The following is a 19092-nucleotide window of genomic DNA, read 5'->3' as shown; positions in this document are numbered from 1 at the left end:
TAAAGCACATTCGACCTTGACATTACTTTAATGTATCTTTAAGATCATGATATAATTGAGTGTTGAATCAATTTGAATAAAAGAACCACAGGTCAGTCCTGTTTTAACATGTTTAATTTTTTTTTATTAGTCAATTGCGATGCGACATATCAAAAATATTCAAGACGTATAATATTCTTATTAAGTAAAAATTAAATTTAGTTTAGTATGAAACGTGCAGTGATTTGACATAAGTTTGAAATAGTAGTAATTACAGTATGGCGATTGGCGACGAAGTATAATCCGGCTAAGTTTGTAAGCGATAAGTTGCTTAAAACATAGTGGACTTCGGCTATCTCCGTTTTTTTCAAGATTATAGCCGTCATCTGTCAATCTATCAATGACTGCACGTTTCATACAATCGAGTAAATAGTAAATCGCTTTTTTCTTAGAGAGTTTCTCTAGGCTGATTTTAGTATGACTAGTCTCAGATCATTTATACGTCTAGGTAGACTGTGACAGCTATTCAAACTCGATTAAAATGTAGATTGCTGTTAGCCTATATTTTGAGCAATGCAAGCACACTAACACAAATTGACATACAAATCGCGAGTTATTACTCGCGGTATATTTACCGCGACTACATTACCGCTTTATAATTGCCAATTTTTAAAGTATTAAAATGGATATAGTATGGTATCCTTAACATATAACACATATGCCATCGCGGATATTTCTGTAGACCTATATAGATACACAATTCCACCATAAATCATTTTGTTCTCAAAGGGCTTAGACAGCGTTTCCGTTGAAAGCTCCCAGACGGCTTATTATTTCAAACATCTCCAACAAATATCTTTGATGTATAAAAAAACTTCCTCGAGAACCACGCTATCCATTGGTGAAAACAGCATGAAAATCGATGCAGTGGTTTTTGTGTTTATCGCGAACAGACAGAGAGACGTGGCGGAATACTTTGTTTTATAATTTGTAATGATTCGTAGTATCCGTCGCATAACCATGTGACTGCTAATTAAATGACTCATAACTTCAACAATAACAACACCTTCATGTTTTTTTATCATGAGTGCACCAGTGCATTTATGTGACCTATTAGTTCTGCATTCTTAAGTAAACTTATTTACAATAACATTTACACAGGCGAACAAATGAACAGATGCAGAAGTACAACGAACCGCCGACTATAATTCCTTTAGCATTTTAGCCCTAGCGACCCGAAGGTAACTAAATAAAGGATTGTATGGTTTTATGAAACAGCGGTAAAAGTGAAACTTTTTCACGCTATAGACATTTAACTAAAAATTTTTGGAATAACAATCCATTAAGGGTATAAAAATCGCTTTATCAAACTTAATTTTATGCTTGGAAAATTGGAATGATAATGGGAAATAATAAAAGTAGACTAAGTCTCCAACTAAATGAGTAATAGTCTATACACTACACGGTCAGCTGCTGCGAACTATAGGCGCCGCCCGACCGTCACGCGACATGCTACATACAGACGAAAAAGTTTGAGACGATGTAATAAAAGTTTCACTTTAAAAACCTGAGTCTACATATTTAGATTGCACATTCAAATATTTTTATTCAAAATAGGATATGATATCTCTTACTGATAGTCAAACACTACAACCCATTCCAAAAGTATGCCTCAGACCTGAGAAGAACCGGCGCATGAAACTCAGTGGGCTTTTTCGTAAAAAATATGGGTTCAATGTAATATCGTACAGTAGAATTATTAATTAATAGCCTGAGAGTGGTCGCTCCATACCCAATCTGTGGTATCATTAAGAAATTCGTTTATGTTGTAGTAACCTTTAACACACAAACGTTTTTTAACAATTCTTTTAAATTTCGTAATACATGGTACATTTTAGGGGTAAATCTTGTTGTAAAAGCATATACATTGCCCCACAAAAGATTAACTAACTCGTCTTAATTGAGTTGTAGCCATTATAAGTTTACTTTTATTCTTGGTGTTGGCATTATGGCTATGACAGTTTCTAGCAAATTCAAAAAGTTATGTTCCTATGTACATACATAACATAATCAAGAACATACTGAGAGGCAACAGTTAAGATGTTTATTTCTCTAAATTTTGCTCTCAATGATTCTTAAGGCTATACGAACTTGAGATTTACAAATTAAGGGGCTGTCTTTTTAAAGACTCCTTTATTATTTCTTTCTTAATAAACCCCCTAACTAGGTTTCCGATCAGGGAGAGAATTTCCATGAGAGAATGAAAATAAGGCATGAGACGAGCAGGACGTTCAGCTGATGGTAATTGATACTACCACAATGCAGTGCCACTCTTTTTTCTTTCTTTTCTTGAAAAACCCAAAAAGTCTGAGTGCCACTACAATTACGCTCGTCACCTTGAGACGCAAGATATTTAGTCTCATTTGGCCAGTAATTACACTAGCTACGGCGCCCTGTAGACCGAAACACATGTTTAATCGTCATTACTGTTTCACAGAAGAAAAAGTTCTGCTCGTCTCGTCCCTAATTTTCATAAAAAAATTGCCTAGAGTGGGGAATGAATGGAATTATATAACTATAATAATTAATTCTATGTTTTCCATTTCAGAGTTTAATACTCATTGCCGATTCAATACATTCCATCGGCGCAGGGTTTCTGCTGAGCTTTCCTTCGATACTGAACCCAGCTATACTGTCTCCAAATGCTACTGACATCATCGCCACACCGCAAGAAGCGTCATGGATAAGTAAGTACATGAAGATATATTAACTACAGTGAATTTGCGAAATTTTAACCCATTTTCTAGAAGATTCGGACAAGCAAACAAACACAGAGTATTACGAAGAGCTGTTTGGTTTCTGTCGCCGAATTTACCTTCGCACGACACGCCACAAATTAGGATATCATCCCCACCATCTGAATGTGTAGCGGTTCTTCACAGTGCGGTTTTCAAGGAGCTTTCTTCCTCGTACTACAAAGCTGTGGAATGAGCTTCCTTGTGCGGTGTTTCCTGGACAATCTTTCAACCTTCAAAAAAGCGCATACTCCCTCCTTTAAGGCCAACAACGCTCCTGTGATTCCTCTGGTGTAGCAAGAGAATGTGGGCGCTGCCGTGATCACTTAACATTCTGATGTTAAGTGATCAAGACACGTACGCTCTTTTGTCCTCCATTTCCATAAAGAAAGTATGTACGTAATAATATTCTACAAATAAAATAATACACACTTATATTCCTTTAGTATAAAGCTGTACAAATATGATACCTACACTTTATTTTTATTTAAGAAGACTCTATAGAACATTAGATGAAATCATTCCATTTTTAGAACCGGATTATTGGGTTTTGAAATGCCCAATGTTATGGTCGCGTTGCAAAACACAAAGTAGTTTTATGACGACAAATATTATTATGTTTCAGATGCAAGTTTCGGATTCGCCGGCATGCTTGGATTTTGCGTTGTACCACCGATAATGCAGGGCCTGGGCAGAAAATTTGTTCACATCATGCTGAATGCCGTCGTCGCACTTGGATTCATCATATTCTTCTTCGCGAATAGTGTCCCAGCATTATTTGTTGCAAGATCTGTTCAAGGTTTATCAGCAGCTGGTGTTACACTCACTGCCATGATTATAGCAGAATATTCAGATCCTGAAAGAAGAGGTTACTTCATGATTTTAAAGAATATGACAGTTTCTTTAGGATCACTAGTCTGCCATTCTTTGTACTTCTGCTGGGATTGGAGACAGGTTGCAGCGTTATCAATTGTCCCTTATTTGATATCAATAATCTTGACATTCCTTTGGCCTGAGAGTCCGTCTTATTATGCAATGAAAGGACGCTACAAGGAATGTACTCAGTCATTCACATATTTATTTGGAGATTCACCAAAAAGTAAGAAAAATTTGGAGCATCTGATATCAACACAAAAGGAAAGGCGGCAACAAATGCAGATGAAAAAGATTGACGCTTTCTCCCGATGCATCAAGACATTTGGTAGAAGAGATTTCCTGAAACCAATCATAGTTGCCTTTTTACTAACGATAGCTGTCGATGCATGTGGACGATATTATTTATTAGCATATATAATTGAAATGGTCATCGAAATAACAGGGGATTCTTCGGTTGCAGTTTACTGTTCTATGGCTTCTGATCTCATTACAATTTTCGCTTCAACTTTGTCAATATACATTATACGCACGTACAAGAGACGTACTATTCTGTTTACTTCCGGTTTTCTTACAGCATTTTTCATGTTTTTGTTAAGTACAGTCGTATATTTAAAAACTGCTCATGGCATAGGTGAAAATTTAAATTGGTTGACACCTACAATAATTATTTTCATCACTTTTATCTCAAGCGCTGGTGCTATTCCGCTTTCATTTACGATATTAGGAGAAATATTCCCCTTGGAGCACAAAGGACTAGGGTCGTTTGCTACAGGAATTATTTTTACGTTCCTATACGCAACATCTATGAAATCTCTACCCATGATGATGGCAAGCATAGGAGTTGGAGGTACTTTTGGAGTATTTGGAACAATTATGCTTGTATGTTTAGTTTTGCTCTTATTCACATTGAATGAGACGAAAGATAAAACTTTACAAGAAATAGAAGATGAGATTAAGGGTATAATACGGGCTAAGCCGGAACTATTGATAGAAAGCAAGCCTTTAGCCGCAGAATCTTAATTCTTGATAAAAGAGTGGTTAAACTTTTGACAGTCTTATGTTTGTCAGTGATATTTTTGAAGAGTAATTACTAGTGTATACAACTGCACTAGAGTTGGGTTTTACGAAAGTGATATTATCACAGAAGAAGACCCTTTTCAACAGTTTATTAGTAGTTGTAAGCTGGCATTCAAAATACCAAGTGGGACAAGAACACAAAACGATACATATATTATACAAGTTATTGTAACTCTCAACGAACTCATTTATTTTCTATTTTCACCAACACTGGCTCCACTTTAGTCGTCATTAAAAGAGGTTGTTAACTCAATTTTTGCAAGCAAATGGTTTTTAAGCCTTTGCACAATATTATATTTATGTTACCGTTTGTTCTGTTGGCAGATGTGGAAAAAATTGAATCTTAAATCTGCTAACATAATTTGATCGAGCATATGCTTATCATAGCATATTATTTATGATACGCATATGCTCGATCAACATCCAGGTTAAACTCCACATAATGGACGTTTGCAGTGGTAAACAGCACAGATATAAAATTTGCTGCGTATATTAGATTATTTAATTAAAATACTATTTAAAGTAATATAGTTACAATTAGACGCGTTGTAATACTTTAAAAAGTATTTCATTTAAATGTGTTTATGCGTTGATCAATGAAAATACTATATTTGATTATCAATAAATGACTTTTGCGGTAAAGCTCAGAAATGGGTTCTGACGAGGGATTTTTTTTACAGTGAAAAGCACAGTAAGTAAGTTCTCCATCTTAAGTTGTGCTGAGAATAGTACGAAATAGATGTTGTTTATTTGATGAATACGTATTTAAAAATTATGTTTTAGAAGCGAAATTTTAAACTAAATTTATATCACTTCACTTTCGATGAAATATTGTATTAATACATATTTTTTTAATGCACTATGCATATATTTACATACATATATTCAACTTGTATAATATATTAATTATTAAACCTCTCCTTTATAGTATTTAATTCACCGTTATAATTGTTCTATACGATTTAATCTGTGATAGTATTTATCATAGAGTAGGCTAAAACAATATTAGGTGTATATTGTGTAATGTATTCATTTCTCATATATCGATATAATTAATTTTGATTTCAGTTAAATTTCTCTACATTATGCCTATTATACCTACCTATAGGTAGTATTACAATTATGTAAACAATATGTTATGTTTTTAAAGTGATAACCCCCACTTCTAGGATTAATACACAAATAAAATTTGAAAAACAAAATTTTATGAACGATGTGGGATTCGAACCCACGAAACGGAACGCCGGAGTTCGTGGGTTCGAATCCCGCATCGTTCATAAAATTTTGTTTTTTAAATTTTATTTGAGTACAATTATGTAGATAGAAAACCCCATGCACTAAAATATAATACCACAACTTACCACATTTCTTCATTGTAATCAATTTTAGGTGCTGTAATACGTTATATTAAGGATTGGTCTCCGCTGCGCTCCAACTAGATACCGCAGCCGTAGTCGCAACGTGCGGCAACTAATACTACGCTCAAGTAGGCGTACTCGAGCCAATCTCGAACAATGTGTGAAGTTGACGTGCCACGTGTTCTGTTAAACTTTGCTAACAATTGAAACTAAGCCGGGTTGCTTAGTAAAACTTTGTAAGATAATACTACAAGAAATAAGAAAGACACTGGGATCACATATCATCAGTAAATATTTTGTAATTTATTAATTTCAATCTATATATATAAAAGAGAATGAATGTTTGTATGTTCCCTAATAACTTCTAAAATATTCGACCGATCTCAATGAAATCTTTTGGAATAGATTCGTTGAAGCTCAAGGAAGGTTTACATATATAATTTATATAGAAAAACGACGTTAGCCAGGTCAGCTAGTGTAAAATAACACTAAGCGTGTGTTACAAAATAGAAAAGATAAAATTGAGTGTCAAGATGACACGCACACAAGCAGCTTCTTAACACAAGTTCTTAGATAGTGCGGTATATAGTTGGAGCGAAGCGGAGACCAATCCTTAATCTAAGTATAATACTATATTTACAAAGCAAACTGACAGTTATTTTTTTATTCAAAAACCCTTTTACATGTTGATATTATAACCGTATAGCTAACGAATAACATGAAATGAACTGGCTGAACATAATTCGAATTTAGCCCACCTAAATGGTCCGCACGAGCTTATCTGCGTATTGAAAATAGTGAATCAATTTTCGTTTTTAAGCGGTGATCCTCTTTAAGATATGCGATGTAAGAGCTAGTTGGCCCTTCACTGACCTGTATAAATACCACTGGACAGGCTGTACCTTATATTATGTAACAGCAATTTTTTTGTGACAGTTGTCCAGAGAACTAATTTTGACGTATAATACAAATGGCTGCGCGGGAACGTACAATACTCTGAAGTATTGGAACGAAGTTCCTTACGGCAGGCTTGGAGGGGATAGGGATTTTGCTGCGCGACCGAACAGAAAAAAATGTTATAGTAAAACCGTAAGAAAAAATCAGTGGAAAAAAGTGCGTGGAAAAGTGCGTGGAATAAAACCGTTAAATGAGACGTGCGCAGGCGCGACAGTCGCATACACATGCGAGTAGTGTATAATACCTAATTGAGCACGATTTTTTTTGCAATTTGTGTCGATTCTACATTAGCCGAAGGAACTTCGTTCCTACCTGGTGTCCCACGACACCACATCATTTTTTTTTCCTTTTTAATTAATTTAGTTCGTTTTCCGTGTTATTTATACTACAAGAATCAACGTATTAGAGTGCACATTTTTTTTTGTAAATAGTTTCCTACCATCTGTCGATTTTTGCTGAGGTTGTCATAACTAGTTTTAGTACCGCAGACTCTCGCTACATGGCCAACGGCACAAAAGCTCTTTGACAGCCGCCAGTCCAGTTGTATATAGTAGAGGTCAGTGTGGTGCTTCCATAGCGTTCCGATCTGTTTTATTGCTTTTATCTTAGATCATTTATACGTCTAGATAGACTATGACAGCTGTGAAAACGTCGAAAAACTTACCTATATTTTGAGCAATTTACGCACACACAAAGTGTCATACAAATCGCGAGTGTAAGACGTAGCTTGTCACGCACACTAAACTAATAATCCTGGCATGTTTTCATCGGTTGTCTAATAGCAGGAGACTCTATCTAGACGTATAAATTATGTAAGGCTTTTATAATAAATCTTAGACTTTAAGGATTTAATATATTAAGCGCATATCCGTCTACAATTTCTCCGTACAAATGTATCCCTCTATATAATTCCTGATATCCTCCAAAACAACCCTTTCAAGTTCCTTTTATGTAATAACCCACCCAGTGCTCTGAGAACGGCTGGATCACGAGGCGTTCTACGCAACGCCAAGTGATCCATCCATTCTTGTCAGTCTTTTTTACCACATTTATCACGGGGAGTGTTCCGAAAAGCTGTTTGACTTGAATCCTGATGCTGAATTCCCCATTTGCAAGACACGCCACAAATTAGGATATCATCTCCACCATCTGGATGTGTATCGATTCTCCACAGTGCGGCTTTCAAGGAGCCTTCTTCCACGTGCCACAAAGCTGTGGAATGAACTTATTTGTGCGGTGTTTCCGGGACGATACGACATGGGTACCTTCAAAATAAGCGCGTACACCTTCCTGAATGGCCGGCAACGCTCTTGTGATTCCTCTGGTGTTGCAAGAGAATGTGGGCGGCAATGATCACCTATTGGCAAAGGACTAATTACCTGTCTTGTATAAAATATTTTAAATTGCAAAAATGAAGTAACTCAACTTGTAGGAGATAACAGGGAAATAGGAGGGGGATTCAAACTTTATTGAATATACGAGTCATTCATAAAAAAAAAATCGAATATGATCTTAATATAATTAATAATTAATAATTAATTAGAATAAGTTATTAATTCGTTTTAAAGACACATGCCAACCTATAAATAATAGACTATATTTCTTAACTTAGTTTATACGCTGTCAATAAAAAATGTGCCTTGTTTATTGACAGCAATATATCCTATATTATTGTTATATATTAAAAAGGTATTGTTATGTATGTATATGTATATTATATATCATTGCGTGACTAAAAAGCGTCCCAATAATGACGCATTTTGACAGCGAGTAATGTTTGTTTCCACTTGCGAGTGACAACACGTATTTTTAATTATTGTTTTAATCACGCCATTATTTTTAAATTACTTCAGTGTGTGAGTGTGGTGCGCGGAATACTGTTTTTGTTTTTTTGTGAGTGTAACGTATCTATATAAACAATATAACTGAATACAAAAATCAACAGATACAGCTCAAAATATCACAAAGTTATATAGTTTATTAGTACACAATATATATACAACACACTTAATACTTGTTGCAAACGATGGAGTTGCAAGATCCGCTCAAATTATCATGTATTATTCTAGATTAATGTACGGTCAGCATACAAATCTAGAATATAAGTAGGTTATTAGATTTCATGTTCTCAATTACATTTTTTCTCTGAATTTGTATAAAATTTATGTCTGCTAGATTGAATCATATCATAATAATGAGTGTTAAAGAGTAAAGGTATTGAAATTTATATTGTTTTGTCCAGAATGTCGAACTTTATTTTTGTTATAAATTCAAATACATCCTTCATACTGTATACCTGCCTATTATATTATGGGTACTGTTATACGACTTTTAATCGAATTTTACTCTAAAAAAAGTAAGTAATGTAGTGTTTAGAGTTTTGTTTCCAGAACACTACTTAAGTGAACTCACAGTTCATCTCAATAGAATAGTTGATGTGAATATCTGTAATGTTGATGTAAGCAGTACTACCTGTTAGCAAATGAGTAAATAAAACGGTTTAGAGTCTAATTTCATACAACCACGCGAAATGGTTCCACTACTACAATGATACATTTAATTTTTTCAAGTGTTGCTAGTCAGAAATAATCCCTTATGGAGTAGGTATAACAGTACTTCATATATAGCAAACCTTAAAAGATGACATGCACGAAATATATTGTTATATTTAAGTAGCAATAGTTATTAATTCCTTCATTTCCGTGTTATTCATATCTCTGTGTGATTTGTTATAATTGTCGCCGAAATGCTACGAAACTGTTGAAGCAGTGTGTGTAACTGATGTTATTAGAATGTGATATTTAATTTTATGTTTCCCTTATTTTAGTAATTATTATTGCACTTATAAAATACTTAGGATAAAATGTTATGAATATTAGAATACTAAGAAATAAAATACTTGCCAAAAAATTCTCTTTTATTTTCTTAAGACGCTAACCAATCCGTAAATTTCCAATTCGCTATCTGCCGACCCTGTTCATCCAAATTAATTTTATGTTGGGATAGCTTTAACATCCCTTCCGTTTATGTTTTTGAATCACAAATTAGTTTTCCCTCGAGATCTATTAATGATCTGGAATGTTTCAAATTTTTGGGATGCTGATCATATAATCTTAACTTTTGACCTCTGAATTCATCCTCAATCTCTTGTAATGTTTTACCTTTCGTTTCAGGTAATAAAAACCAGACCATAATCAAATTGAACGACATAATTAAAGCATATAAGTAATAAGTCCCATAAAATCCCAAATTATAAGTTAGATCTGGAAAAGTCTTCACAATTAAAAAGGAGAACAATCCGCTAACAAAAGAACTGATGGTTCCACCAATACCTTTGTATTTTAATGGAAAAACTTCTCCAGTTACAATTATTGGAAGCGGCACTGTTCCTACAGCAACTGTTATAAATTGTATGTTTATTAATAATGCAGGAAGCCATATTGAAGTTGACATCCACCCAAGTGTTGTAGACAGCACATACGTAGCTATAGCTATGTGACTAAATATACATACTCCTATTGTTAAGAACATCATAGTACGTCGCTTAAATTTGTTGAGAACAAACACTGCAACTGTATTGAAAATTATTCTTTGGGTGTCCAAAAATACCATCCAAAACGATACATTAGCACCTTCACCCAGAATATGACTGAGTATGACAGTCGCATAAGCGGCCATTGTAGTTCCACCAGAAAACTGAAGAATTATATTGCAATGAGACATCAAAACAATTGGTTTATAGAATTCATTCTTCTTCAGTGTTTCTATACACGTCCTAATACTATATTTAGGTATTTCATTATTGAGTTTCTTTAATTCTGTTTGAGCTTGAATCATGTGCTCTAGTTCATTATCTTCTTTATTACCTCTTAGCCATTTGAAAACATCCCTACATTCATCATACCGTCCTTTAGCTAAAAACCAACTAGGAGATTCTGGGCTATAGATAATCATTAAAAGACTAATGAAATGGAAGAAAACACAGATAAGGGCTGTTCTTTGCCAGCTTGTGAATGATCCGAGGAGATGTACGAAGAAAATACCGAAAGCTTGTGATAGTGAAGCTGTCGTTAGTAGTCCTCCGCGATACTGTGGACTAGTGTACTCCCCAATTAATGCTGATCTAAGGGTGAACAGCATTCCTATGGAAATACCGTTCAGTATTCTTCCAATTATGATTTCCTGAAAGCCAAAATTTCAAATGTTATTTTAGCAGCATAATGCTAAAGCACTGCAAAGGCCAGAAATCATTAATGATACTTGATGGATGACGAAGTAGACGGTTAAATAAAAGTTAAAATGGTAATTGCAAACAAAAGGTATTAATATTTATATCCCAGGAACAGGAAAAAAAGTACTTATAGAATTAATGTTTTTTTTTGCAAATAGCATATGAGGATGATACAGCTATAACTATTAAATTGTAATCCTAAATAATTAACGATGGTAGTTGTCAAAACCGAAAAGAGAAGAAAAGCTGCGTACTATAGCTAATCTACAGAAACAATAAAAATGATATAATCAGGAGGATCATTGAGGGCGAGATAGAGGGAAGCAATGGTAGAGGCCGCAGGAAAATTATATGGAACCGAAAACTTTTAATCCTGGATGGGAATTCTAAAATCTGACGAGCGGAAAAGAAAAGCTTATCTTCAGCCTTCAGAGAAGCATACAGATAAATTATCGCAAACATCCCTTAGAGGTTATTCACGGATGACTAAAAATCTGGAGCTCCATAATCTCTGTCAACTTTGGACAAGCATTTACAAATTATTATAATAGAACTGAATTTAAAATAATAGTAATAAAGTATTATTGCCCTTATACTGTTGGATTTGATTTATTATTTCATTTATGTATGATTAAAGAGTTGTGGACACTTACTGAAACTGTAGTTGCCATGACGATAACCAGCCATCCAGCTATAGCAGGTATGGTCAATATTATGTGAGTATACCTTCGTCCTAAGCTATCCATTAATGGAGTTGTTATAAAATAAGCCATCAGCATCGTGAGAGATAAAGTTCCCGCTGAAAGTTTAAAACACATTATGTGATTACAGCTGTTTAAGCTATTTCACCTGATTCCTGCCGCCGAGTTCCTCCTTCGTACGACACGCCACAAGTATACACATATCATCCCCACCATCTGGATGTGTGGTGGTCCTCCACAGTGCGGTTTTCAAGGAGCTTTCTTCCACGTACCACAAAGCTGTGGAATGAACTTCCATGTGCGGTGTTTCCGGGACGATACGACATGGGTACCTTCAAAAAAAGTGCGTTCACCTTTTTTAAAGGCCAGCAAAGCTCCTGTGATTCCTCTGGTGTTGCAAGAGAATGTGGGTGACGGTGATCACTTAACACCAGGTACGCTCGTTTGTCCTTCTTGACCTGTATGTTGATATTTACGACTGTTCTCTCAAAATTATTGACGAGTAAGTACCATGGACAACCAATCCAGTGAAGCAGATTCAATTTCATGATAGAGGTCACTCGTCGAATCTAACTCGGATGGGCAGCATTCGGGAAGCTCCGTAAAATATTCACGTCCCAAATACCACAGTGTCTGAAAACGAAGGTTTTCAACCAGTGTGTGTTTCAGGTGATGACTTACGGTATGCAGACGTGGTCGCTAATTATGGGCCTGATGAGAAAGCTTATGGTCACTCAAAGGGCAATGGAGGGGCTACGCCTGAAAGTTTCCCTGCGAGATCGAATAAGAAATGAGGAGATCTGTAGGAGAACTAAAGTCACCGCATAGCCCAAATGATTGTCAACTGAAAGCAACAGTGGCAGTGGGTACTACTCACCAATCCATGATGCTTCGGATTTCGTTATAGGTATCACTGAATCGTTTGCTAGCAGTTTAGGGAGAAGAATCGCTGGGTAGCCAAAGGAACACCCGTGGCCGATTATATTGCTACAAATGGCTGCTGTGACAAAGCACTGCAAATTAAAATTAATATATAATAATTCAACAGTGGCTTCTTTGCGGAAACTTTGAGATTTTTCGAGCGCGTCAGAAAAACACAAGAAGGCAAACGTGCACCTTGTGAAGTACTCCCACCATACCTGAGCTCTGGGCGCCTACTCCTAAAATCGATATTCGATATATCGTGGCATTCGTCGTGTCGAATCCTACTCTTACTTACATCGTATTCAATGTCGAAACGACGATTGACCGAACAAAACAATTTTCGATATTATCGGTCCTAACCCTACTCTTAGTTGAAAATGACAGAGACGAATATTCGAATTTGACATATAATCAAACTTCACTTTGACGATAATCTCAACGACACCTAGGCTGTCGTTGAGTATTGTATAGATATATTTGCCATACAATATACATACTTAATAAATATTATATGAATTTACTATTCAACAGGATTGTTTTACTACGAAATACTTTAAGTCATTTTGTTGATCGTTTATGCGTAATAGTAGTAATGCAAGTGGCCGCCTGAGAAATAGGAAGTCGACGTGAAGGGTTGAGTTACTTTTTTTTAAATTTTATTATCCGCAAGTTTTGTCTTATTTGTTCAATTTTAAATGGACATTTTATATTCATTACATAATTTTTAAATATTTAAATTTTGTGTAAATGATGCAAATTGGTGGTGCAGAGTCTGGCATTTTTGTTTTGTTGTTGGTTTTGACTTTAACAGCGACATAGCACAATTAATATTTAGTTTTTCAAGATTTGCGCATAATTCATTCACACTAACCTCGTAAAAATCAAAATATTAGTCTATGGTTACGATGTTGATACGATAAACGATATGGAATACGAACAATTGTTAGAGTAGGGTAGGTGCGATATATTCGGAGTATTATCGTATCGTTCCGAATATATTGTTGTCGATTTTGCGAGTAGACCTTCTGTATATAAGGTGGAACATCTAGGGCAGCCGATCAGATTAGTAAAAAAATCGATCTTTATAAAACTCGAGCTTGTCAGATTGAGGTTAGTAAGTTAGTTATAGCGTGACATAAGGAAATGGAAGAGTCACAAAGTTTGAAAACAAAAATTTCGAATCGTCAGGTTAAGGGAATTCTTCTTCATAATTATCAAATTATGGGTCAGATTGACCCGCCTGTATTAATAGAGCTGTTTAACCTGATTCCTGCCGCCGAATTCCACCTTCGCACGACACGCCATAAGTGAGGATATCATCCACCATCTGGATGTGTGGCGGTCCTCCACAGTGCGGTTTTCAAGGAGCTTTCTTCCACGTCCTAAATATTGGTTTTTGAAGAAAAAAGGCTCCCGAAATACTTTATCCACTATTTGCACACTTTTTTACGCATACGCTTTCTTACGTACTACAAAGCTGTGGAATGAACTTCATTGTGCGGTGTTTCCGGGACGATACGACATGGGTACCTTCAAAAAAGCGCGTACACCTTCCTTAAAGACTGAAAACGCTCCTGTGATTCTTCTGATGTTGCAAGAGAATGTGGGCGGCGGTGATCACTTAACACCTGGTGACCCGTACGCTCGTTTGTCCTACTTTTCTTATTTTATCGATAAAACTATTTACTGGACTGAAATCACGGGGCACAGCTATAGGTAATGTAAGAAATACTCACTTGCTTAACTAAAGGCGAAAACTTATCTTTATCCGTCATTTCTTCGAACGCATAGAACTTCTATTTCAATAATAATTCCATGAAATACACTGCAATATATTTATTGTATACAAACTAGTTACCACAAGAAACTGAAAGCGGCTGAAAAATTTACCATTAGTTGTTTATCATATTTCTTTTATCAAATATTGCGATATGCATAAGATATTATGAATGCAGGTATGATATCTACGATTACCGATTACGAAATCTTGAGATTTTTAAATTTTAATCTTGATAATTTCGATAGTTGAATTGTTTGAGCGATGACCCTGAAATCATATGTTCGGAGTTCGATGACGTCAAATCGATGACTTGAAGATATTTTTTTTTACAAACTGCTATTTGATTTCCATTTTTATCGAAGTAGATGTAATAACAGCACTTTCCCGTGCAATAGCATATTATACGGTTAGTTCTACTGCTGTTGAAAGATGTCCAATCCTAGACAAATGCCTCAAAGATCTCCGTGACGATCGATCCTGCGCTGCCCTCATTCAGCCTATTTCAGTGATCTTGACCAGATGGTCGGTCCATCTTGTGGGAGGTCTACCAACACTGCGCCTTCCAGTACATGTTCCATTCGAGTCTTGCCCCAACGGCCATCTGTCCTTTGGAGTTTGTCCGGACTTTGGTTCTCCTACGGATCTCCTCATTTCTGTTTCGATCTCGCAGGGAAATTCCGAGCATAGCCCTTTTCTTTGCCCTCTGAGCGTCTACCTATTTTGTGTAAGCAATATTGAAAAGATGGACCGACTATCTGGTCAAGGTCGCCGGAAAACGTTGGATGAGGGTAGCGCGGACTGATCGTCGTGAAGATCTTTGGGGGAGGCTTTTGTCCAGCTGTGGACGTCTTTCGGCTGATGATGAATATTGAAAAGTATATTTATAGTTGAAAACCTTTGCACGTCATTAAAATAGGCGAGTAGGTTTCAAATTCAAAATTGAACTGCTTTACGCAGTTTTTCCACTTTAAAACCACCTGAGTGCCTTCAAAGAAGAACGTAAGTTCACCTTCGTAAAGAACAGTACCGCTGTTGTGATTGCAACGTCATAGCGTTACTGGAGAGTGTGAGCGGCGGTGATCACTTAAGATCCGTACATCCGAATAATACGCTCGTTTGTCCCCTATCCCTTAAAAAAAGAATGCAAAAAGGATAGGAACATATTTTGGAATTAATTGAAACTTTAATTTCTGCGTGGTCATGTGCTATAAGATTTTTTCTTATCAATACCAGGTAAATGGGTAAAAAAAAAATAAAATAAAAGGTAAATTAAAATAACAAAATACTAGAGATCGTCTCTCTTTGTAGAGCGTGATTAGGGATGGAAGAAACAGCTGCCCATGTCATTCTGGAGTGTCAAGAGGTGTACAAGGCACTTTACCTCGGAAGACCGAGGTATAGTGGGTCAGAGGTAGGCATCATCAAGGGTCTGCTGGGCTTTCTGGAAGAATTGGGATGGCAGGAGTAACACTGTCAACCCACTACGCAAAGCCGCACATAAGATTTGGAGTTGCGGAAACCAGCACGCTAAAACCTATGTCCTATATAAACCTATAATATATACCTACTTGTGATCATCCATATACAGTAGGTAAATCTTATATTAAGGATTGGTCTCCGCTGTGCTCCAACTAGATACCGCACTACTTAAGAACAATAGCTTATTAATTACGGCAACTATTAGATGCTTGTGTGCGTGGCATCTTGACACGCTTATATGCTTCGTGTTATCTATTATTGATTTTTTTTTTAATTTTTTTATTTATTGAAATTAAAAAATACAAAATACTGATTATAATATGTGATCCCAGTGTCTCTCTTATTTCTTGTAGTATTATTTTTACAAAGTCTTAATACGCAACCCAGCATTTTAGTTAATTATCAGCAAAGTTTAACAGAAAATATTGTGGCATGTCAACGTCTACACATTGTTCTAGACTGGCTCGAGTACGCCCACTTGGGCGTAGTATTAGTTGCAGCACTTTGCGTTTACGCCCGGGGTATCTAGTTGGAGGGCAGCGGTAAATGTATATTTTGTTTCAATTTTCACTCACGACATTTTTCTTGCGTAGCGGTGTTACGAATTTTCTTTTTTTGTTTCGCTGAATATATCTATATAAGTATTAATATAGAGAGAATAAAGCGATTTATCTTGAGCTACTGTTTTATTTAATTTTGCTGTGAGACATTCCTTGAATAGTTTTGATTGATTTTGAATTATCAATTATTTAATCACGACTCACCGTGACTATCCAAATATTTTAAATTTATGGTATCAAAAAAATAAACAATAATTTCCGACATATTTTTGTTAAAGATAATATTATAATTCTGTGAAAATCATGTTTTAAATAATCAAAAGTTTGATTTAATAGTGTTACCATGCGTTTACCAAAGAGATTAATTATGTGTGTTCACTGAAAAAGACGTGTATTATAAATGTAAAATAATAGTTGTCCCTATGTGCCATATCCTGACTACACACATACAAGACGATCTAATATTTTACCTATAATAGATCATTCTTATACATTTCCTGTAATAAAAATTACTAAAAATCTGTGGAGGCGCAATGCACTTTGATTTTAGTATTTTCATGACTGTATATAATATATTAAGTATCTGATCGTACCAAATATATAAATTATGAAAATGTTGTTTAATGAAAAAAAAACAACAATTATTTTTATAAGGAATCAAATATTTTTTCATTGAGGTATTGACCCTCGTTTAGATATTGCCATCCAAGGCCTTAATGTGCCAATGCCTTGCGTTTTCATGTATCCTTAATTGTGAAGTTTGATCTGTTGACGTTTCGGGACCGTCACACTGCGAGTGCCACGATCTTCGTTCAATGTTCAATTCTATAAACATCTGCTGTTATTGCTAGATAGGATCTGAGGAAACTGTAGTGAATTACATCATAAATTTATTCGTAGTATGACGCACATTTGCATCTGCCATCGCACTAAATCCATCATTTAATATAATAATTAAGTTAGTTACTTAAGTTATTTAATTTATGTCATTTAATTATTTCCTTGTGCGGTATTTCTAGAACGACTTCTTTATATATAAGACAAAAGGGAGCAAACGGACAAGTGGCGGGATGGGGAGTTGGTACATGACATGGGTAACTTAAAAAAAAGTTTTCTAAAAGGCTGGCGACGCTCCTGTGTCTCCTCTAGTGTTGCAAGAGAATATGGAAGGAAGTGATCACTTTACGTCAGATGAGCCGTACGCTCCTTTCTTCCATAAAAAAACTAAGGTTTAGTTTTAGGCCCAAAGGGTATAGCGGTAAGGGTAGGGCGGCTGTCTGTCTCCGTAGGGTATATTCTCATTAACCCGTTTTAAACAGGTATATAATATATAATAAATATATAAATCACCTAAAAGCTTGATATCGACAGAGATTACTATAGCTATAACAACAAAAATAAGAAACCAAAACAGAGACTTAGAAACCATCAGACTTGACCACTTTTCTATTTTATTTAAGACGATGAAAGACAGTATTCTGTAATAAAATAAGTACAATATATTATTTAATATAACTATTTATAAGAAAATACACAAAATTGCTTCTAGATTTAGTGGTCCTCTAAAATTGACTGATTAAGATGAGTTTATTACACCATCTCAAGTTTTACTATAAAAACAATAACCATAAACTACATATTTCGTAATTTTGTGTCAATTACACAATGAATAAATTCAAAGTCATAATAAAAAAATATATAATTGATTATTTTTATCATAAAAATGTTTGGGTGTGAGTTATTTAGCAATAAAATTGCTTCATTTCTTGAGCATTCAATTATTTATAGAAAAATAAAGGAATTTATAATTAATTATATACATGCTTAAATATAAGCAATAAAGATAGTAAATTGGTATGTAGAGGTAATAAGTGAGTGTAATGTAGATACACATTCTTTCCTGTTGTTTTTGAGTTTTTGTGACAGGCTTCGTTACACTCGCTTAAATGTTATTACTTGTGGCGGCGTCATGGAGTGGGTTCTTTTCCCTAAAATTGTGCTGGCTGGATTATCCTGTCTTCGAGAACTCTGCTCCATGTCATATTTTTAAAATAAATATATGTGTTTATAGTTACTAAAATAATATACATTTTACAATAATGCTATATATAATATAGCATTATTTATATATAGTGTGTATAGCATTATACATTTCCTGTAACTCAATTAAACTGTTGAGTTTATTTTTTAATAAGTTCACATTTTTTAATTACTCGTGTAGTTCAAGACGTTTGATTTTTTCTGTTGCGTCACTTCACATAGATTAAAATAGAAAATATCTACGGTATGATACATAATTGGGCATTGAGAATAAAACAATGAAACGATATTATACCTTTTAAAACTATGATAGATCTAAATAACTGGGCTTTTTG

The 19092-nt window shown here is 35.0% G+C and overlaps 2 protein-coding genes across 4 annotated transcripts in view; one reads left to right on the top strand and one right to left on the bottom strand.

The window, feature by feature from the left end:
• Positions 1-9847, top strand: part of LOC126974672 (facilitated trehalose transporter Tret1-like) — a 56205-nt gene extending 46358 nt beyond the window's left edge. Inside the window, exons 2-3 of the mRNA XM_050822223.1 lie at positions 2588-2726; positions 3400-9847. Of these exons, the coding sequence (XP_050678180.1) occupies positions 2588-2726; positions 3400-4670 (1410 nt within the window). The 3' untranslated portion in view covers positions 4671-9847. The remainder of the gene's footprint in view (positions 1-2587; positions 2727-3399) is intronic.
• A 94-nt stretch (positions 9848-9941) lies between these two features.
• Positions 9942-14766, bottom strand: LOC126974669 (facilitated trehalose transporter Tret1-like). 3 transcript variants are annotated; one of them, XM_050822220.1, is made up of 5 exons: positions 14635-14766; positions 12852-12987; positions 11927-12072; positions 10375-11224; positions 9942-10305 (listed from the first exon to the last, which is right to left on the bottom strand). In XM_050822220.1, the coding sequence occupies exons 1-5, from the start codon at positions 14671-14673 to the stop codon at positions 10067-10069; spliced, it is 1410 nt and encodes a 469-aa protein (XP_050678177.1). In that variant the 5' UTR covers positions 14674-14766; the 3' UTR covers positions 9942-10066. The 3 variants fall into 3 exon arrangements, with proteins under 3 accessions (XP_050678177.1, XP_050678176.1, XP_050678178.1); XM_050822219.1 differs by having other exon boundaries at positions 9942-11224; XM_050822221.1 differs by lacking the exon at positions 12852-12987 and having other exon boundaries at positions 9942-11224; positions 14635-14656.
• Positions 14767-19092: the final 4326 nt, after the last annotated feature.

The sequence above is a fragment of the Leptidea sinapis genome, chromosome 33 (genome assembly GCF_905404315.1).
Source record: "Leptidea sinapis chromosome 33, ilLepSina1.1, whole genome shotgun sequence".
Lineage (NCBI taxonomy): Eukaryota > Metazoa > Arthropoda > Insecta > Lepidoptera > Pieridae > Leptidea > Leptidea sinapis.
This window is presented reverse-complemented; position numbering and strand designations above follow the sequence as displayed.

Excerpts from the sequence above, each read along its gene's own strand:
- LOC126974669 (XM_050822219.1), bottom strand. The coding sequence starts at position 14,673 with ATGACGGATAAAGATAAGTTTTCGCCTTTAGTTAAGCAA. Across the intron at positions 12,988-14,634 it reads TTTCGCCTTTAGTTAAGCAA|TGCTTTGTCACAGCAGCCAT; the intron begins GTGAGTATTTCT and ends TTTAATTTGCAG. Across the intron at positions 11,225-11,926 it reads TCATGGCAACTACAGTTTCA|GAAATCATAATTGGAAGAAT; the intron begins GTAAGTGTCCAC and ends TTTGGCTTTCAG.